This window comes from Paralichthys olivaceus, chromosome 16 (genome assembly GCF_024713975.1).
Source record: "Paralichthys olivaceus isolate ysfri-2021 chromosome 16, ASM2471397v2, whole genome shotgun sequence".
NCBI lineage: Eukaryota > Metazoa > Chordata > Actinopteri > Pleuronectiformes > Paralichthyidae > Paralichthys > Paralichthys olivaceus.
The window spans coordinates 7,256,838-7,278,893 of NC_091108.1; the positions used below are offsets into that span (position 1 = coordinate 7,256,838).

Below are 22,056 nucleotides of genomic sequence, written 5' to 3' on the forward strand. Positions count from 1 at the left end.
TAACTGTAAAAAAAAAAGATGAGCTCTGAAGACATTGATATTAGTATATTTGATATATTACTCAATAAAATGAAGTAAAAAAACAAGATATTAAAAGAACTAGAGCATCATACTCTACTACACACTGATGCAAATATAAATTGTATTTAGAAGTAATCTACTAATAACAAGAAAACAAATGTTTTATTGTATTCATAGAATTGGTTGTACATTTCCTAATGTCATGTGAAGTAATAACATTGAAATAATTGACAAGCACCCTAAGATTATATCGATCACATATTGCATCGATAGTATGTTGAATGATAATCAGTTGAAGAAATGCAGCGATATCAACTTTTCTATTCTAGAACTTCTCTGTGATGTTGATGAGCAGCAGCGTGATCAAAGGGCTGCTTCAACTCTCGCGAGAAGTGCCTCGGCTCCACGTGAGGAGCCAGTGTTCGGCTCCAACAGCTGAACTCAGGTCGGTGATTCCTTCCCGCCCCTGCAGCGCCTCCACCGGAGCCGGTCCCTCCCAAACTGCCGCTCGACCAGCCGAATGTAACCCAGACCTGCTCCGAAGGATGAATCATGGGACGACGTTACTGTGGAAACGACGGTAACTTATTTTGTTAACCTAGCATGTTAAACCCAGTTAGCCGAGGTACCGCGGGAGCTTAGCGGGGCTGCGATGCTACATTAGCTGCATGATATCGCTCGTCCTCCTCGTAGTGGGAACCTGCTCCAGCCAGATGCGGGGAATGGGGTTTTACGTTGCGTGATGCTAACGGAGCTCTGCCGACATGATGCAACAACCAGAGCTAGCGTTAGCCCGTCACAGTTAGCCGGTGAGTTTATTTAACTTTAAATGAAGACCGATAGCTGAGCGGTTCAGTCACCCGAGAATCGAGTGTGTTGACCGTTAGCTAACATCCCACGATGATGCTCCAGGACGGATCCACGCAGCTCCTCTGCCTCACAGCCAGCAGCGGGGTCCCCCTCTTCACGAGGGGAGCCCCCAGACAGCTGCCTTTCTCCGTCATCGGCTCCCTGAACGGCGTCCACATGTTTGGAGGCGGCCAAGGGGTCGTGTTGTCCTGCTGCGAGACCGAGGACGGGGGGAAGGTGGTGTGGAGGGTGTTCCAGGACAGCGTGATGCTCATCGCGGTGAGTGGAGGCGGCGGCAGCAGCAAAGAGGAGGGGGTTCGCCTGCAACGCCTCCTGGAGGATGTGTGGAGCTGCATGGTGCTGGTGCTGGGCCAGGACGAGCTGGCCAACATGAGGAATGTGGAGAGGCTGAAGAGGGACCTGCGCTCCTGCTTCAGCCTCATTGATCAGCTGCTGGAGGAGAGACAAGAGGGCATCCTGGGTAACCTGACACACTGCGCTGACTCGCTCCTGCCTCCCAACCCTGCTCTTCTTCAAGAGGCAGTGGATGGCTTTGCTCAGGCCGCAGACAGCGAGTTTGGTTGCCTCCTCGTCCACGGGCGAGTAGCTGCAGCCACGGAGAAGTGGTGGCGCCTGGCTCCACAGGAAGTCGTGCTGCTCTCTGCTGTGATCCGGTCCCTCTCGGCCTCTGGATCAGCTTCTTGTGATTACCCGGTGTTCCTTCCCCACGGCAGCCCCACTGTGGCTCATCGCCTGCTCCGCTTCCAGCTGCTTCCTGGGGTAGACGTATGTGTGCTGTGTGGTCCCACTCCTTCCCTGCACAGAGCTGAGAGTGGGCTGGTGGGGCGTTTCTGGTCACCACTGGTGGAGGCCCTGAGAGACTGCCTGGCCGTCGGAGAGCGCTGCATACCAGCGTCTGTGTCCCTGCGCCCTGATGTGCTGGCACTTCTCCTCATCAACCGTGAAACACGTCGGTCAGTCTCCTGTGTGCGGACTCATCATCTGCCCAGTGACCCTCCTTTACCGTCAAAGGCCCGCTGCTGGGAGCTGCTGAAGCTGCTCTACATCTTCAGCACGACTCGCTACTTCAGCCAGGAGGAAGCATCGTGCGTCTCCCCAGAGGAGAGGTCTCAGAGAGGGAACACTGAAGACTTTGTCCTCGGATTCTCACACCAGCCACTACAATGCTACTTGGTTACAGAAGAATGTAAAAGCTACGGACTTCAGACAGCACAGCACCAGCTCTTTCTGCTCATCCCGCCATCAGTCCCCACCTTCGCTCTGCGTTCCGTGGCCACACAGACTCTCTCTGACATAGTTGCAGCCACTGGGTTTTAAATGAAAAGTTTATGTTGCTACAAAGCCTAAGTTTTGGGTAAATCTAGTACCCTTTGAGCTAATAATATATCAATGAATGGGTGAATAGCCTTTCAACTGTGATTTGTATTCTTTACTGATATTTTGTGTTTTCTTTATGTTGTTACTGATGACTGCAAACATATAAAATTACACAATGACAACCACATCTACAGTAGAGGCATATAAATACCTTCCATCTGCTCATCATTTATAAAGACAGTGATTGACAGACTACTAATCCATCAGGCTTGTTACTTATTATGGGTGCCTTGCCAGCTGGGGGCGGAGCCCCCAGCTGGCAATGCATTGCATGGGGCTTCGCCCCATGCAATGCATTGGCACTTATATTATTATTCCTCGGGTTTATTATGGGTGCCTTGCCAGCTGGGGGCTCCGCCCCCAGCTGGCAATGCATTGCATGGGGCGAAGCCCCATGCAATGCATTGGCACTTATATTATTATTCCTCGAACATTCCAGGTTTATTTTTCTTTTTCTTCTTCCGTGTTTTTTTTGTCCCGCTACTCCTCCCACAGATTTCGTCGCACATACTCGAGACCTATAAAAAAACATGCGGAAATACGTCGAATCCTGTGCTATGACTTTTCTAAGAATTTCGTCCAATAATTCGCTCAAAAATCGCGAAAACGCGGCCGAAATCGACGAATGGGACTCAAGGTCTCTCGCCCTAAAGAGAGAATTGGCAAAAACGGGCGTTTTTCAGCCACTTTTACTCTGTTTAAACACTTTTCCTAGCCACAAACGGAGTCCGACAGACATGATTTTTACATCTGGTGAAAGTAGAGTTTGTTTCCTACGCACACATGCCACTCTGACATCTCTCGGTCCAGTAGTTTAGGCTGAGTCAATTTACCGAGAAATCTTTTCCGGTCTCACCTCTCCATTGACTCCCATGTTAATTTTTGGGAAAAAGTCAGAAAAGGAGAAATACGAAGAAAAATTTCTAACTCGCTCCCACGGTCTCATTTCTGAACCCTTTCTCGCCAAAACATATCTGTACGTTCGTGGAAGTCTTGGGATTCTCACAATGTTTTCATTTCTTAGATAGGTCCTATAGTTTTTGAGTTACAAGCATTTGTTTGAAGAGTGGCGCTAGAGCAGCGCCCTCTACCGTTTTCATTGACTTCAATGGAGATCTCCAAAAAAGATTCCTGATGAGAAAACTAAATTTCGAAATCGCTCTTACGGTCTCATTTCTTAACTCTTATGAAATAAAAACATATGTGGACGTCGGCCAAAGTCTTGTGATTCTCACAATGTGTTCATTTCTCAGATACGACTTATAGATTTTGAGTTAGAAGCTTTTGTTTGAGGGTTGGTCTGAAACCAGTTTTTGTCTCCAAAGTGTGCGCGCAGCAGGTGTTCCTCATCTAATCAGTGAGTAACCATAGCAACCCCATAGACTGTCAGAGGTCAAGTCTCCTCTATAAATTTACTAGATTCAAAGTTTTTGCCACCATCCGCTTTGGCCCAGTGGTTAAGGCACTCGGATCATGTGACGTAAGTCTGGGTTCGAATCCGGGTGTGGCTGGTGGTTTTTGCTAATTTTTGGAGCATATAAATAAAAGTAAAAATAAGCCCCCCCACCCCCCCCATAGTAACTGGATGTTACCAGGAACCTGTAATGGGCCTTTATTTTGAAAATAAGCCCCCCGCCAATTGTCATAGAATGTTACCAGTAAACATGTAATGAGCCTTTATTTTGAATATAAAAATAAACAACCCTCCCCCATTGTAATAGAATGTTATCAGGAAGTCTGTAATGGGCCTTTATTTTGAAATAAGCCCCCCCATAGTAATAGAATGCTACCAGGAAAGCTGTACAGAGCCTGGTTTTTCAAAATAAAACCCCCAGATGGTTACAGGATGTTCCCAGGGAGCTGGAAAAAGAGTGGATTTTCAAAATAAAACTCCCAAATAGTTACAGGATGTTCCTAGGAAGAGTAAAAAAAAGCTAGAATTTCAAAATAAAATCCCCAGATTGTTAAGGAATGTTTCTAAGACGCCTAAAAAAAGCTCGACTTTCAAAATAAAACCCCCAGATGGTTACAGGATGTTCCCAGGGAGCCGGAAAAAGAGTGGACTTTCAAAATAAAACTCCCAAATAGATACAGAATGTTCCCAGGAAGCCTGAAAGACACTGGATTTTCAAAATAAAACCCCCAAATAGTTACAGAATGTTTCCAGGAAGCCTGAAAGACACTGGACTTTCAAAATAAAACTCCCAAATAGTTACAGAATGTTCCGAGGAAGCCTGAAAGATGCTGGATTTTCAAAATAAAACCCCCAAATAGTTACAGAATGTTTCCAGGAAGCCTAAAAGACGCTGGTATTTCAAAATAAAAGTCCTGGATGGCAACAAGACCTTACCAGGAAGCACGAAGGAGTCTGGATTTTCAAAATAAAAACACCAATTATTTACAAAATGTTTCCAGGAAGCCTGAAAGATGCTAGATTTTCAAAATAAAAACCCCAAATAGTTACAGGATGTTCCGAAGAAGCCTGAAGGAGGGGGAATTTGGATGGTGATAAGACCTTACATCATGGTTTCTCTCTGTCTCTCTGAAATTGGTCAAGTCTGTCACTGACCTGGATCATGTATGTTTATAAAATCAAGCAGCTTTTGGAAATGTCTTTCGCTCTCACCGTCTCTCTCTCTCTCTCTCTTTTATTTCGTAATGTCTCTCTAAAATTGGATTTCATGTAATCCTGGATAATATGCGTCTCTGTGTTCGAAGCAACGCCGGCATCGACGAGCACAAGGCACCCATTCAAAATGTCTCGGCAGGAGAGATTTTCTAGTTATTCTTATTTCTTCTTCCCAAAATTTCGTCCCGCTACTCCTCCCACAGATTTCATCGCACATACTCGAGACCTATAAAATACGATGCGGAATTACGTCGAATCCTGTGCTATGACTTTTCTAAGAATTTCGTCCAGTAGTTCGCTCAAAAATCGCAAAAACGTGGCCAAAATCGACGAATGGGACTAAAGCTCGCTTTCTCAAAAGAGCGAGTGGCCAAAAACGGGCGTTTTTCAGCCACTTTTTTTGTCTTTAAACACTTCTCCTAGCCACAAACGGAGTCCGACAGACATGATTTTTACATCTGGTGAAAGTAGAGTTTGTTTCCTACGCACACATGCCACTCTGACATCTGTCGGTTCAGTAGTTTAGGCTTGAACATTTTTTTGAAAAATCTTTTCCGGTCTCACCTCTCCATTGACTCCCATGTTAATTTTGGGAAAAAAAGTCAGAAAGGAGAAATACGAAGAAAAATTTCTAACTCGCTCCCACGGTCTCATTTCTGAACCCTTTCTCGCCAAAACATATCTGTACGTTCGTGGAAGTCTTGGGATTCTCAAAATGTTTTCATTTCTCAGATAGGACTTATAGTTTTTGAGTTACAAGCTTTTGTTTGAAGAGTGGCGCTAGAGCAGCGCCCTCTACCGTTTTCATTGACTTCAATGGAGATCACCAAAAAAGATTCCTGATGAGAAAACTAAATTTCTAAATCGCTCTTACGGTCTCATTTCTTAACTCTTATTAAATATAAACATATGTGGACGTCGGCCAAAGTCTTGTGATTCTCACAATGTGTTCATTTCTCAGATACGACTTATAGATTTTGAGTTAGGAGCTTTTGTTTGAGGGTTGGTCTGAAACCAGTTTTTGTCTCCAAAGTGTGCGCGCAGCAGGTGTTCCTCATCTAATCAGTGAGTAACCATAGCAACCCCATAGACTGTCAGAGGTCAAGTCTCCTCTATAAATTTACTAGATTCAAAGTTTTTGCCACCATCCGCTTTGGCCCAGTGGTTAAGGCACTCGGATCATGTGACGTAAGTCTGGGTTCGAATCTGGGTGAGGGTGGTGGTTTTTGCTAATTTTTGGAGCATATGAATAAAAGTAAAAATAAGCCCCCCTACCCCCCCCATAGTAACTAGATATTACCAGGAACATGTAATGGGCCTTTATTTTGAAAATAAGCCCCCCCCCATTATAAAAGAATGTTACCAGCAAACATGTAATGAGCCTTTATTTTGAATATAAAAATAAACAACCCTCCCCCATTGTAATAGAATGTTACTAGGAAGTCTATACAGAGCCTTTATTTTGAAAATAAGCCCCCCCCACCCCCCCATATTACAAGGAAACATGTACAGAGCTTATGTTTGAGTGTATAAATAAGCCTCCCCATCCCCCCCATAGTAACTGGATATTACCATGAACATGTCATGGGCCTTTATTTTGAAAATAGCCCCCCCCCCATTGTAATAGAATGTTACCAGAAAGTCTGTACAGAGCCTTTATTTTGAAATAACCCCCCCCCCATAGTAATAGAATGCTACCAGGAAAGCTGTACAGAGCCTGGTTTTTCAAAATAAAACCCCCAGATGGTTACAGGATGTTCCCAGGGAGCCGGAAAAAGAGTGGACTTTCAAAATAAAACTCCCAAATAGTTACAGAATGTTCCCAGGAAGCCTGAAAGACACTGGATTTTCAAAATAATACCCCCAAATGGTTACAGGATGTTCCCAGGGAGCCGGAAAAAGAGTGGACTTTCAAAATAAAACTCCCAAATAGTTACAAAATATTCCCAGGAAGTCTAAAAGATGCTGTACCTTCAAAATAAAACGCCCAAATAGTTACAGAATATTCCGAGGAAGCCTAAAAGACACTGGATTTTCAAAATAAAACCCCCAAATAGTTACAGGATGTCCCTAGGAAGTCTAAAAAACGCTGGACCTTCAAAATAAAATGTCCAAATAGTTACAGAATATTCCGAGGAAGCCTAAAAGATGCTAGATTTTCAAAATAAAAACCCCAGATAGTTGCGGGATGTTGTCAGGATGCTTGAAGGAGTCTGGACTTTCAAAATAAAACACCCAAATAGTTACAGCATGTTCCCAGGAAGCCTGAAGGAGGCTGAATTTTTAAAATGAAATCCCATGGATGGTGATTAGACCTTATAACATGGTTTCTCTCTGTCTCTGAAATTGGTCAAGTCTCTCAGTCACCACTCTGGATCATGTGATCAAAATGCAGCTTTTATACATGTCTTTATCTCTCACTGTCTCACTCTCTCTCCCAGGGTCTCTCTCCTTCCTCTCGAACTATTACAGTCTCTCTCTCTCTCTCTGAAATTGGTCAACTCTCAGGGTCTCTGTCCTTCATCTTAAAGGAAATGTTTCTGTGTTCGAAGCAACGCCGGCATCGACGAGCACAAGGCACCCATTCAAAATGTCTCGGCAGGAGAGATTTTCTAGTTTAAAATAAGTTGCAACTTTTTTGCCTAAAAGTAGCAGCCACAAAATAAGTTGATTGGTCACTGACTTAGAAGAGGGAGGATGGTGCTGCTATCATTTCAGTGAGTTGGATTATGCAGTCAGTTCCAGGTTTTGTTTTCTCACTACATGAAAACCACTATTACTTGTGTGCCTGCAGAGGGCACTGTTGCTCATTAAAACGTCGCAGAGTGTTGCTTTAACGCCAACGAAAACTTGTGAACAATTGAAAATGCAAAGACAAAGTTTAACTCCTTTCAGCTTTGTTTGGCATTCAAGTGATCACTGTCACCGATGCATGTTTAGCTTGGCTTCAAGACTGTTGCCACAGCAATGAAACCAGAACAGTCTCAGTTTCAGGTAATGTTTTCTTACTGCTGCTAAATATTATCCTTACCTCTAGGATTGCACTGTACCTCAAAGTGTATTAGAGAATCATGTGAAGGGGTTGCTCTGGGTAAAACGTGCCTGTTGTTTATTGTTTGAACATTTTGAATTGTTTGGCTCAACAAAATAGTATATATTTGTCTTTTCTAATTCTAATCCTAAATATAATTGGTTGATTACTTTCTATGGGTTTTGTATCATTAAGGGATTTAATCCCATTTTCTTACTAATTATGTGATAATGACTGTTTTCACTCTGTGGGTTGAATGTTTCATTGCTAAACTAAAATGTGCAACTTCAAATAACAAAGCAACATAAACTCAGTGGTTTTAATATTCATATTTAAAATAATTATATACTGTTTTTCATATCTCACACAGATGGTAGACAGTAAAGTAGACTGCTAAATCTACTTGATATCTGCTAGGACTCAAGTTCTATAAGTCATACTTATTCCCTAATTGTTATAATAATAGAGCCACTGGCTGTTGACAAAACAGGTACACACCATTGTCGACTGAATACTCTTATAGCCACGATAAATTTAGTGTTTTGTCTTTATATCTCTGGTATTTTCAAACATTTTTTAAAAAACCTATCGCTCTCTCACTTTTCAGTGTGAAGGCAGAGTTTGACTGAAAGTCTAAGGATCAGTAACACACCAGTAAGTAAGTCTAATCCCAGTTTTAACCAGATGCTCTGCTCCTCATGCTCATTTTGCCTGTAGGATTTCCTGCCAGCGAGGCTGACAGACCGTTCTGGTTTAACCTGAGAAACCTGACATGTGAAATTTGAACCGGTGCCTTTGGGTCGGACCCCATGTGACCACACCGGGGGCCTATAAACTACTGAGTACTGAGATATAATACATTTAATTAAGCACTTTTAGTCATCTAGTTTACCTGCCTGTTTGGGATGTGGTAAAGCTCCACAGCCAATTTAAGAATTATTCCTCATCATTAGTGAGTCTTCAAACTGTCACTGTTTTAGTGTTTACGTGCAGAGCTTTTTATAAACAGTCAATGATGGTTGCCATTTTGTCAAATTTTAAATGACTTTGAAGCTATCACAAGTCCAAATTGCACCAAATTCGACACTGCACTTCCCCGGTCCATTAGAAAAACACATCCAAAGTGTGAACTCAATAAGATGAACAGTTCACGAGCTATGTGTTCCACAGACAAACATCTGCACAGTTAGTAGCTCGATTTACTTTCTTTTCTTTTTCCTATTATTAAAGCCAGTGTGTGTGTAGACTTTAATTGTGATTATAGGTTGTTTCATATTGTTCTGATGGTACATGATGTTTGTGAAAGAAAATGTGCAGATAGGAGGAGCATTCATCTCCAAGTCTCCATCAAAGTCTCCTCCCAAACCTCCACCATGCGCTCAGGACAAAACTGTGAGACGCGGTGCAAGAGGGACAAAGTTGGAGAGGTGCACCGGTTCCCTGGTTGTTTATCTCACAGAGCCACGTCTAGTCCCAGAGCTGTCCGGGCTCGGTAACCGGAGAACCGGGCCTGATTGACGGCCTCACGGTGCGTAGGATAACGGGATGACGGGAGGAGGAGGGGTGGGAATGCGCGCACAAAGGGGAGGGATACGCTAGCTGGTTGTAGCGTTGCCATGTGTGCAGGGAGCGTACCCCCAAAAAGCTCCAGTGGGGAAAGTTCAGTCGGTGTTTGCAGCCTGATCCTCAGAAGCCCCGGTAGTCTTATCTCCTCTGTGCGGTTCAAGGTCCGAGCGCGGTTTCATTTTTAAGAGCGCGGCTCCTCCGCTTGCACAACTTTATATTTCCTCTCGTGTGAAGCAACCGGCGTGCTGCGGTACTACCGTCACTCCGCTCAGGGTTTTTCTTTCGTAAAGTTTTGCTGAGACCAGGCCGTGCAGTATGTCCGCCACACGGATGCAGCTGCTGTCACCCAGAAATGTTCGGTTTCTTAGCCGGGGGCGAAGCGACTTGTTAGCCGGTAGCAGCGGCGGAGCGCAGCGGGCCGGCGGTGTTCCCACTCCCAGGGTCCGCTCACTGACCTGTCCCCCTCTGTCCCCCTCCTATCCCGGCAGAGCCTTATCGAGTCTGAGCGCGACGCGACACGGGCTCCCCAAAGAGAAAATGTCCGAAAACGGAGTGGTGTCCCGGGCCAAGGTGTTGACCATCGACACCATGAACCCCACGGTGAAGAAGGTGGAGTACGCGGTGCGGGGGCCCATCGTGCAGCGGGCTGTGGAGCTGGAGAGGGAGCTCTCAGAGGTTTGTAGCCTCTGCATTGACCACACTCTGTTTTACATTTGCATCTCAACTTTGTATATGGAAATACAGTACGTGTCTTCCTTACACCAGTCAGCTAACATCTCATCGACAGTGCACTGCAGCCTTTGTGCAAGTTTGAACTTTTATTTCACTGCAACTTACTTTGAACCTTCTCGCGTCTGTAAACCCCCAACGACTTGACAGGGTTGACTCCATTAATAGGGGACTCTGCTTGTTTGTCTGCTGCTGATGAATGCTTGTGTTGTTTGGCCCGAGCATGAATCCAGTCAGTGTTCTTTATGATAAATACAGATCTGCACGTTTCTCCCAGTGTGTTATCACCATGAACATTTACACCCCCAAATAAAAGTCTGTATTAGTCAGTGGGGTTTTCACACACCCTTGAATCAAAGTCCATCTGTTAGTTAGTCATTCCTGAGGACGTTCATCATGTTAGAGGATTTATAGACTGATGTTCTAGATTATTTGCTACGTCCACAAATGTCTCTGTCGTTGTCTCGTCACCACTGTTAATCTCTAACCCATGTTTTCTTTCCACTCCCTGTTTTGTTAATGTTGGTTAAAGCACCAAAGAACGAGGCGGGGGGGGGGGGGGGAGTACAAAGTCTGTTTCACCCTCTGACAACTTTCTTTTTTATCTCAATAGTTCCACAAAAGTGTAGACAATGTATTGTTATTTCATAATCTCTATTGTCTTTAGTGAGAACTTTTAATGCATGAAGTAAAATAATTTGTATCAGGTTAGGTCTTGTCCAAGTTATTGATTATATAAATCCACATATTCATTTGTGCATTCCTTTTTTTTTTTTTTTTTCAAAACCGCAAGATCCCTTTAGCTGACACGGTCAATGGTGATGTGGCAACCAGCTGTTCAGTGTACAGAGTGCAGTGTGGTGTGAAAACAGTCCCCTCTATAGTGCTTTGCTCAGGAAGGGATGAGCACGCCAACAGGTCCTTGTGCAGGTAAAAGGCTCAGTGTCTGGGGCCAGCAGTTGTCGTAGTGACAGTCGTAACCTTTTTAACCAGATGGTTCAGTGGAAGCAAAGATTTTATGTTCTGTTTGTTCTGACCAATGCTTATCTGAAGCTGACCCCCCCACCCTTCACCCAACTATCTCCACCGGAGATTTACTTTCTCCTCAACAGTGTAAGAGGCTGATTCGCAAATTATATAGTTGTAGATGTTTGAAAAAAGTAAGAAATTGAAGTTGGATTCAGTTTGTAAAACTCAGCCAAGATACCGAGGAATGGATGAGAGCATTTCCTGGAAAAGCAATAAAATGATTACCATATTTACCAATGTTTTTTGATATATCACATTCCCTTTTAAGACAGTAGAATCACTGAGATGTATTTGTTCATCAAATGCAGTTGTCCCCTGTGTCCCGCAGCATCAAGCCTGAGGTCAAAAATGTTCTGCTCTAAGTAATCAGCTCCAGACCTCTCGGTCTTCATCCGATGAGAGCTGTGCTTTCATAGACTCAAAACACATTCCACTTTATTCTACTTTCCAAATTGTGGTACAGTGTTGTGTTACTTTGGGAAACGGGTCACACTGCTCTTCTCTCTTTTGTCTGGGAATCAAATTTACCCACACAATGCACACTGTTCCCCTTCTCTGGTTACACTTCCTTATTAGGGACACAAGATCTTTTTATTTCCAATAAAAGAATGGTGCTGCCTGTGTTTGTGTGAATGGGGACATTTTGAGAGGGTTACTGTGGGACAGGCGGTCAGCAGAGTTTAGTTTAACATATTTTTTACCTGAACTTTTTGGCATCAACGTCTGAGGTCACAGTGTTTGTCACAAAAGATTTCACTGTTTTACATCCTGAAAGTCTCTTGCCTTCTGATGGACCTTCAGCTTTGTTCCCTGGCCTGTGTTTTTTTTTTTTTTTTATCACCAACAGGACGATTCAAAGCACTGGGCCTTTCTATTTGTTTCTCAGGAGCAGAGGTCAGTTTGTTTCTAAAGGATCCCCATCATGCATGGGTGGTACTTTTAACCCAGGGGTGTTATTCACCCTCTATAATGTTATTGGTCCAGGCCGAGAGACGCCTCTTCTGTTTGACCAATGAGAGAGCAAGACTCCAATTTCCTAAAATCTGAGCTGGATCGGAGAAATCAAACAAACAGGCTGCTTTGATTACCGCAGGGAGTGAGGCTCCATTTGTGGTTTTGTTGGAGTCATGCTGTCCTCAACATCTGGTGTCAACAGGAGGAGTGTGTTTGTGTGTTCTTGTGCGTTGTGGTTTGTCCTCTGTTAGTCGCCACAGCTGCTCAAGATGTTTTTTCTGATATCTTATACTATTGGCCTGAAAGACAGTAAACAGATACCCTGATTTTGATAACATTTGACATTCAGTTCACTGCTGCTCTGCTGTCACCCCAACACTAAATGAGGTCAAAGGACTCTGTGTAATGTGTGTCTGTGTGTCAGACGGTTAATGCTATTTGCTCGTGTCAAAACTCACGTCAACAAGATTGTTGCAAATACACCAAATAGTTTTTACCACACTGCATATTTCCCTTTGCCAATGTCTCCATGTTACTCCCTAATCAACCCAGTTCACCTTCTGAAATAGAGCTTGGATAAAAGTGCTTCAGTCAGTGAAGACTTGTAGTTCCCCTCGGAAGAAGAGTTAGAAAAGGAACAGTTGTCACAAACAGAGACTTCCTGAGTTTATATTGACACGTAGAAAATCTGACTTGAAGTCAGTACATCTATTCATTCGAATTATAGCGTATTGCATTTTTTTAGTCACCAACTTTCCTTTAGTTGCAGGAAAATAACTGGTTTGAGTTCTAACAGCAGCCAATGAGTAAACCAATAACCCACTGTGTGCTCTGCAGCTGCTCGGTTCACAGCCTCTGGTGTTTATGTAAAAGCTACGTCTGTGTTTAAACCTGTGTGTAGGATGGGGTCAAGGTTGTTCTGCTGCGGGGTGGGGGGGCTCTCAGCCAACCCCATTCTTCTTGACCGTGTGAGTCAGGTCTGTTAACGGGATGTCACTGTAAAACTCAGAAAAGATAATGACATTATGCCAAATGGATAAATCCTCACACTGGTCACACTTTTTTTTTCTCCCATTCTTCACATGTATAATAATCTTTGTATGCTAACTTCATATGTTGCAGGGAATGAAGAAACCATTTGTTGAGGTCATCAAGGCCAATATCGGTGACGCACATGCAATGGGACAGCAGCCAATCACTTTCTTCCGACAGGTCTGCGTCTAAGTACAGCACCTCCCCTTTGACTTGTCACTAATTAAAACAATTTGATCTCTTCTGTCTCAAATAAGTTGGTGTCAATCAGTTTTCTTTGTGTTATGTAGATTTTCGCATAATGTCCTCATCATCTGTTATACTCACACATCCCTTTGTGTCAAGGTCTTGGCTCTGTGCTCCTACCCTGAGCTGCTAAATGACAGCACATTCCCAGAGGATGCTAAAAGTAGAGCACGCCGCATTCTGCAATCCTGTGGAGGGAACAGTATGGGTGCGTGTATATATATATATATACATATATATATGTGTGTGTTGGTATTTTTTGCTCCGACACAACCCTGGCTGCTTATGAACACTTAAGGCTCTTTGTTGAATTATGTTTCCATGATGGTGTTCTGTTGTGTGAAAGCTTTAACACTTCCATATTCTCCATATGAATCTCCTTCAGGCTCCTACAGTGCCAGTCAGGGCATCGACTCTGTGCGCCAGGATGTGGCGCGCTACATCGAGCGAAGGGACGGCGGCGTGCCCTGCGACCCAGACGACATTTACCTCACCACAGGGGCCAGCGACGGCATAGTGGTACAAATAATTTGTAACTTTTTGACATTGTCACCTCTGTACTTTTTATCATCTATTCTAACACTGACGCCAACAAAGCTGTCATCTCAGTATCTATGATTTAAGTGAGTTCAATATAATAAGATGCAGAAATGTTTTGGCTTGTGGCCCTGTGTGTGTTTGTGTCCTTGAAAAAGAGAAGTCTAATGAAAGCTTCATAATTAAAATGCAGAAGCATCCAGTGTATGAATTTCCTTTTGCAATCTTTGATTGAAATTACGCTACATAGAAGTTGGCATGCAGTCAAGAATACTGTGTATCTACTTGAAAAATACAGAGATATGTAACAGAGCTTACTTGCACTCAGTGCCCACTTTTTTAGGTACACCTAACTCAAAGTAATGCAGTTTTAGAGGATGTAGTTTGTGCAGCATTGTACTAACTGATGTCCACATGACCTTTAATCAATGAGGGTGGACTAGATAACATAAACATGTCTCTTTATGTCTGATGCCCTTCTTCTATCTTAACTTCCTTCACAGACCATGCTGAAGCTGCTGGTGTGTGGTGAAGGTGCGGCCCGTACAGGCGTCATGATCTCCATACCTCAGTATCCCCTGTATTCTGCTGCATTGGCCGAACTTGGTGCTGTGCAGATCAACTACTACCTTAACGAGGAAAACTGCTGGAGCATGGACATCAGCGAGCTGCATCGTGCCCTGGACGAAGCTCGGGAATATTGCAACCCAAGAGCCCTGTGCATCATCAACCCTGGAAACCCCACCGGTAGACTTCTCTTCATTCTTTTTGGTCAAGATTTACATTATTAGTATGTTTGACTCCAAGTTAAATAATAATAATATGTACATCGTCATGTTTCCCATTGAGTAATAGCTTTAAAACCACAAATGTCATGTGCTCCTCAGAGGAGCCACTAGATGGCAGCAAATGGATATAACTGCTGTAAATCACCATTTCTTCAAAATGAGCCTCCTTCTGTTTCACAGGTCAGGTTCAGAGCAGGCAGTGCATCGAGGACGTAATCCGATTTGCAGCAAAGGAACGTCTTTTCCTTATGGCTGACGAGGTACTGCATCTCTTATAACATCTACCTGCTTTATTGTCCATTTCATTATGTAATATGTCTCATTCTGTCCCCGTCTCCCAGGTGTACCAGGACAATGTGTATGCCGATGGTTGCCAGTTCCACTCTTTTAAGAAGGTTCTCTTTGAGATGGGACCTGAGTACTCAAATACAGTGGAACTGGTATCTTTCCACTCCACGTCAAAGTGCTACATGGGAGAGTAAGTCATCTCACAACGTTGTCGTCACACAGTCTCTCTCTGTCTCTTTTTCTTTCTCCTTTACATTAGCGGTGACACTACGTCTCATTGTAATTGTTCCGCTTGCCTCTTAGGTGTGGCTTCCGCGGAGGCTACATGGAGATCATCAACATGGACGAAGAGGTGAAGGCCCAGCTAACGAAGCTGGTGTCGGTCCGTCTGTGTCCTCCTGTTCCCGGTCAGGCTCTAATGGACCTGGTGGTCAACCCTCCGCAGCCCGGGGAGCCGTCATATGACAGCTTCATCAAGGTTCACAGTTTTTATCCTATCATTATTCACTCTGCGGGTGGAACAGATAATCAATTCACCAATACTGTACATAATCTGATGTCATACATTATCGGTACACTGGCACTAGTCAGATTACACATTCTTTTTGCAGTTCCCTATCAGTATGCTGTGTTCTTTGTTTAATTAATTGCATTCATCTGATCTGTCTAGAAAGCAGAACATTATTAGAAAAGGCCTGAGACACTGTCAGTCAATAGAACAAGGCAGGGGACAACTTGATGATGCTGACAAATAACAGTTTCCTGCTTAAGGACTCAAAGAAACCATTTTGTGTGGTTAAGATTTCCTCCAGAGGGTTACAGCGACAGAAGATGATCGAGTGCAGTCTGTCTCAGGCATCGCAGATGTAGTTGCCTGTGTTTTGTGATTTCTCTCTTTGGTTTTTATTAATATATTTTTCTCTCCATTCTCTCTCTCTCTGTCCCACTTCCAGGAGCGCACAGCCACTTTAAGCAGTTTAGCAGAGAAGGCCACACTCACAGAGCAGGTTCTCAACACTGTACAAGGCATCAGCTGCAATCCTGTGCAGGGTGCGATGTACTCCTTCCCCAGCATAACCATCCCTGAGAAAGCCATTAAAGAGGCCATGGTCAGTCCTTAACATTCATATTCTAAAATGCTTCCATAGTTTTGTGCTTCAAGGAAATCACATTGATCAGGAATGAAGTAGACAATTCAATTATAAAAGATGTATTTTCTCCCACTCCCACTGAAGCACTGCTTGTTATATGGTGCACTTATAATTGTTCTGCTTACTACTTCTCTTCATGGTCAGCCCTCACTCCACCATTACTCATATTTACTACAAACAACCAAAATCATGGCTGGAGTGAAGTAACATTGGGGAAAGAGTGCAGAAAGATACAAGACCAACATCTCATACTTTACACTGTGCTGAATTAAATAATGTTTAACCAGGTACACTGTGCATCCACTGCCCTGTTCGTGAAAGGGAACAAATGATTTCCGATGGCTTGTGGTTTCAATTCTGTTCCGTGGTTGACTGCTCCGTAGGAATTTCAGTGAGGACGAATTAGGCAAACCACAGAGGATCTGATTAGCCCTACAGAGTATAAGGTCAGAGTGGAGCTGACCTACCGACACTTGATCAATTCCACTGACTCAACACCACTGGCAGAGCTGCCGTGCATTTAATACAGCATATTCTCAATCGCTTAAAGAATTTTTTAAAGCTCTTGATCCAAAAGAAATGAGATATACTTAAGATTTGTATTATCCTCTATTACAACCCATCTCTTTTTGTGTGTTTTCTGTTTAAATCAATCTTAAGTTACCTTGTTACCGCTGAAAACGTGTCCTTACTCAAAGCCGAAGGGCACTTGTGTTTAAAAAAAGAAAAACTCAAATATCGACATAGCCAGCAAAATTGGCCACATGAAGCTGTGGTACACAGTTAATAAAACATTCAAAAGAATGAATTACATCCAGAGCTTGTGATGGTAGTGAAATGTAGGACTGTATAATTAAAGGAGTGGGCTGTTGGATACAAAGAGACAATCAGTTGAGCTGTTTCTGCTTTCATTTTGTCCACTTCCACTTTAAATTGATTCGATCTTCTGCAAATTGAAAATCCTTTGAACCAATTTTAAGTCATGAAGGAAAAACAGAATGCGGTGAACACAGTTCTTGAACGCCATACTGGCAACCACAGAACCACCATTGATGAAAAGTTCCGATGTTATTAGTTAAAGTAGCAGCATATTAAGGGTCAAATGGCTCAATCATCTTCCTTTCTCTCGCTGTTAGGACCTTGGTCAGCAGCCAGATATGTTTTACTGCATGAAGATGCTGGAGGAGACTGGGATCTGCCTCGTACCTGGAAGCGGCTTTGGCCAGAAGGATGGAACCTACCACTTCAGGTAGAGAACACTTATAAAACATTGTTCTGCTGATTCTCTTCTTGATTAAACTATTAAATTATTGCCCCTACATAGTCCCTGAGTAGAGATTTACATCTTCAAATCCCAGTCCAATTAACAGACCCCAAAAACCCATACTCAGTTATTCAGCAGAATATTTAACTTTTCTTCTATCTTTCTTTCCATCCACTCTCCTGCCCAGAATGACCATCTTGCCACCGAAAGACAAGCTGCAGATCCTGCTAAGAAAAGTCAAGGAGTTCCACCAGAAATTCACCAACCAGTATTCTTAAATCTCCGCAGATTTTTCTTCTGACCACAAAGGGAAGGAGGTCACCAACCTCAACAAAGAACTCAACCAATCACAATTTATCTGTCACTGATAAGTGCCTTCTCTGCGGCGGCTCTGGTAGTCTCTGTGATGACGCACTTCGGCCTCTACAGCTCTTTCATTTGGATGTTGTTACACAAGGCACTGTTTTCTGACAGAAAACAATACAAAACCAGAGATGAAGGGATGGATCCAGAGACATGTGTCAAATTAGTGCGAAAAAACGGCTTTATCTAGCGTCGTTCCAGCTGTGAAAGACGTATTTACTGTAGATCTGTGTATTTGTGAGTTGAGATAGATTGTCTATGTCGATGCCAAGCTTAAAAAAGAAGAAGGTACAATTGAAGAAAATGTGATGCTGCTTTAAACCTTGATTACATGTACAACTGGATACAATATTGCATTCCTGCAGGCTGTACTTGTCAGGAACAATATAAAGAAAAGTCTCATTGCATGATTATTCAAAAATGATTTTGTAGAATCAAAATAAATGTAACAGTCTAAGGTTTGTCTCGTTATTTTGAAAATAGCTTTCAGACGACTTTAAAATTTAGAATAACACAAATGTGACAGATCCTTCGACCGCGAAAACTTTATTTCACAAATGCGGTCTTCAATTCATCATACTTTCTTTACGAAAGGGACAGGTTATTATTATAACGGTTTGATATTTGACAAGAGAACAACATATAATTGTTACTGAGAAATTACAGTTTTCTTTTTCGATTGAAAAATGACAGAATTGTTGAGTTCAAAACCCTCCAGTCGTATTTATCCTCTATGACTAGTAGCTCATGTGAAATGAGTCTTACATGTGCTACTGTTTCTAAACATTTTCTCCTGTCACACATAAATATGGAAGTGTTTTTATAAAAACCTTTGCTACTCAACATACAAGAGATACTAATGAATTGTTTATGGCCACTAGGGGCAGCAGAACAAGCTCAGAACTAAGCACCGACACATCCCAGTACGTGGTGAGCATGTTTCTGTTTTCATTTCTTTTTTGTTTCTGATAGATTTGTGAATCTATAGTTGCTAAATGTTCCTTTGGGTTCACCAGTGTTTTTTTTCCAGACTGAAACCGAAGCAATGAGTAAAAGACAACTCGGTGCTAGGCGATAATTCTCATTGACTTCACTATACGCTATGTCGTGAAATTAAATTAAATATTACAATATGATCTAAGGCTGGCGAGGAATGATTATCTTTAAATAATTCATACATCATATATTTTTGTTTTGAGTCATTACAAAAGTTTTGGGTGTTGCAGTGTCGGCTGAAACATTTATTCTGCCATTAATTACCAAAGATATTGTTTGGAATTTTGAAATTGAAATCAGAAATATCTTTTTGGGATAAACCTTAATTCTCAGACGCCACCAGCTTCTTGGTGCAATTAGAGATGAATGTAAACCGGAACGATTCATTGACGCATTGTAAATCAATATGCCCATGTGATCTATATAAATGATTATGTTCATGTGTTGTTCCAGCCATAATTTCATCCACTGGTGATGCAAAAATATTGAGTTTTGCAGTAAAATCAATGTGCCATTTTTCTGTTATTATTATTCGTGGCCACAGGGGTCACTGTTCAGCAAGTTAAGACGTTCACTTTAATCAAGCAAATTCGGACTAGTGTCACGAGAGTGTGGTAATTTAGGGTAGTTATGTGTTACGGGTGCTAAACGGATTATTAGCAAAATGATGCAGACAACTTCCACTTAAGTGATAAAGACTGAGGTCGCTCCTCAGGCGTCACAGCTCTGCACGAGGGTGAGACGTGAGCTGTCGGCTTTAACCGTCACTTCGAATAATGATATTGTTCAGCTTAATTCCAGGCCAAATGACTGGATGTGTAGATACGACGGCTGTCTTATTGTATCTATTAATCTGTCATCTATTTTATTGCCCTGCATGCAGTTTCCGAGTGAGCCGGGATGATGAATGGTACTGCAGGTTGTGTGTGTGTGTATGGGGTGGGGGGGGGGGGGCATAGGGACTGAAAGACTATGTAGAGAGTGTGTTAAAGTGAAGCTTGTAGTTTGAAGGGGTTTTCTGCTCTTCCTCTCCACTCCACAGTGGCTGTCAGCTTTAATTATCTTTGACAAAGGGGCCTCCTGAATCCTAATTACACTGAGCTTTGTCTTTCCTGGAACCCCTCACCATTCACTCCAGCAGCATGACGTGCTCACACGTTCCAGTCCTCTGCACCCTAATTTAATTGGGTGCGTTTGCATTTTTTTCCCTCATCTCCTGACATCTTTTGGGAATCAAAGGTCATCATTAGTTTGGGCGAGGATGTAGGGCGTCAGAGAGACAGTCATGCGTCACACATCAGCGCTGTCGTGTGGCTCTCCTGGTTGTGACAATGACCAGTCTTCATTTCGCTGTGTACAGTCTCATATCAGGAGATCGGTATGATGGACTGGGGCATGTTATGGAGACTGGCAGTTGTGAACTGACAATCATATTGTGTTTGATATTCTGTGTGTGTGCTCGGTTTAGCTGCTTCAAGTCTTGTAACTTTAGCCTGGAAATGAAGGGTGATTCCACAAATGTCACACCGGAGGTATTTGACATACCGACTCTTACATAGTTCTTTTCACTAAACCATGTCAAAAGGTATTTAGCATTAAAACTGATACCCGAATCAACACAATCAAGTGATCAACACAAACACAAGTTAATTACAATCAGGATCGATTGTCACTCACTACAATTGATTCAGAGTTGCTTTCTAGCCACCTGATGAATGTAAATCCAAGATCAGCTTATATCTCCTTTTAGCTCCACTTTTGGTCTCCACCAACAGCTGAGGGGAATAACTGGCTCTTTGTGGGCTAAAGGCTTGGCATTGTTCACTAGCGAGTTGCCACCTTTGTTATTTTGTTTTGGACATGTTGTTTACTGTCAGTTTTTAAGTGCCTGCCATTTCGGCAAATCAAAATTCATTTCAACCACCCTGTTTATTTATGAAGTCTGTCGGCTTTAAAAATGTCTTTCCACTGTTTACTGGCCAAAGTTGTCATCACATTTTAACATAGACTAAGATACAGACCCTCACATCCACACATTCACAATTCAGAGTCTTGAATCAATCTCTGGTGGAAGCCGAACTAGAGAAAACCCCAACAGACACAGGGAAATCATGTAAAGTGGGCTCGAACACAGAATTCTTCCCGTGAGGCAACAATCATTTTTCAAAGGTCTGATATACTAAACCACCCGGATCTATTTCTGTCCCGTGTGTTATCATCATGCTGCATTTAAAACGTGCCGTATACAGAACTGATGCATTGAGTCAGACGAATCCTCAGAATCTCCAATCAGCCACCGTATTGTTTTCCTGAAGGTATGAGAGGCTCCTGCTTAACATTGTGCTGAACTCTGTTGTAATCACTGTGTTGAACACATTGATTTGCATGGAGTTGTGTAATTGTGAATCTGAGTTTGGTTGCCTCTGAATGTGAGCCTGATTTTTAAAGTAAAGTTATTTTTTTGTCAGAAACACAAAAATAAAATGAAAAACAACAACAACTTTAGTTAAATTGAAACCAGACCATCGGTAGAACTGTCAACTTCTTCAGAGGAATAAAAGAGACTAATAAACCGAACCCACCTACAGAATATTTAAGCAATAGGAACATACCCTACTCTAATTCACATTTTTAAGCCTTTCTTGGATAGAAATATTGATGCCACTCTCATGTCGTTCCGATAATAAGATAAGATTTTAATGTAGAATTGTTAAATGTTGTATCTTTAATACAGACATTGGTTTCTCCTTTGTCTGTCACATATAAGCACAAAGGCTGACAGCTGGGCGAGCTACCCTGGCTTTGACTAAAGGTAAGAAAATCATTTACGTTGTTATATCTTGTAGAAATTAAATAAGTAAATCTACAAAAGTGTCAAACTTTAACATTAATACGATTAAACAACACAACTGATCTTTTTCATAGAGACAGAATCAGTAAAAAATAAAACGTGGGCACATTGTATACGTATTGTCTCTTTGCTATATTTAATCATTAGTCCTATCTATTTAGTGCTTATAGAGGAATACTATACAACTAAAAAAACTTGAACATATAACATAGCTTTATTGTGTGTGGTAAGTTTATTGTCAGGCACTTTGCTATTTTAGTAAACGATAATCTTTCAGTGGGGTCGTACCATTTTTCCTGCAGCGCATATCCTTTAAAAATGTAGTTTCAGGTTA

General features: G+C 42.5%; 2 protein-coding genes across 6 annotated transcripts; both read left to right on the forward strand.

Moving 5' to 3' along the window:
* The first annotated feature begins 45 nt into the window (after positions 1-45).
* gpt (glutamic--pyruvic transaminase) lies at positions 46-18,332 on the forward strand. Of its 5 annotated transcripts, none has more exons than XM_069511949.1 (12): positions 46-601; positions 9,983-10,169; positions 13,329-13,418; positions 13,584-13,692; positions 13,870-14,003; positions 14,525-14,768; positions 14,990-15,069; positions 15,151-15,287; positions 15,401-15,575; positions 16,051-16,206; positions 17,385-17,497; positions 17,700-18,332. In XM_069511949.1, exons 1-12 carry the CDS (start codon positions 363-365, stop codon positions 17,788-17,790), a joined length of 1,755 nt encoding a protein of 584 aa, XP_069368050.1. In that variant the 5' UTR covers positions 46-362; the 3' UTR covers positions 17,791-18,332. The 5 variants fall into 5 exon arrangements, with proteins under 5 accessions (XP_069368050.1, XP_069368053.1, XP_069368051.1 ...); XM_069511952.1 differs by lacking the exon at positions 46-601 and adding an exon at positions 8,564-8,582; XM_069511950.1 differs by lacking the exon at positions 46-601 and adding an exon at positions 9,297-9,456.
* Positions 608-2,388, forward strand: fuz (fuzzy planar cell polarity protein). The gene has a single exon (XM_020099424.2). It carries the CDS (start codon positions 922-924, stop codon positions 2,206-2,208), a length of 1,287 nt encoding a protein of 428 aa, XP_019954983.1. The 5' UTR covers positions 608-921; the 3' UTR covers positions 2,209-2,388.
* Positions 18,333-22,056: the final 3,724 nt, after the last annotated feature.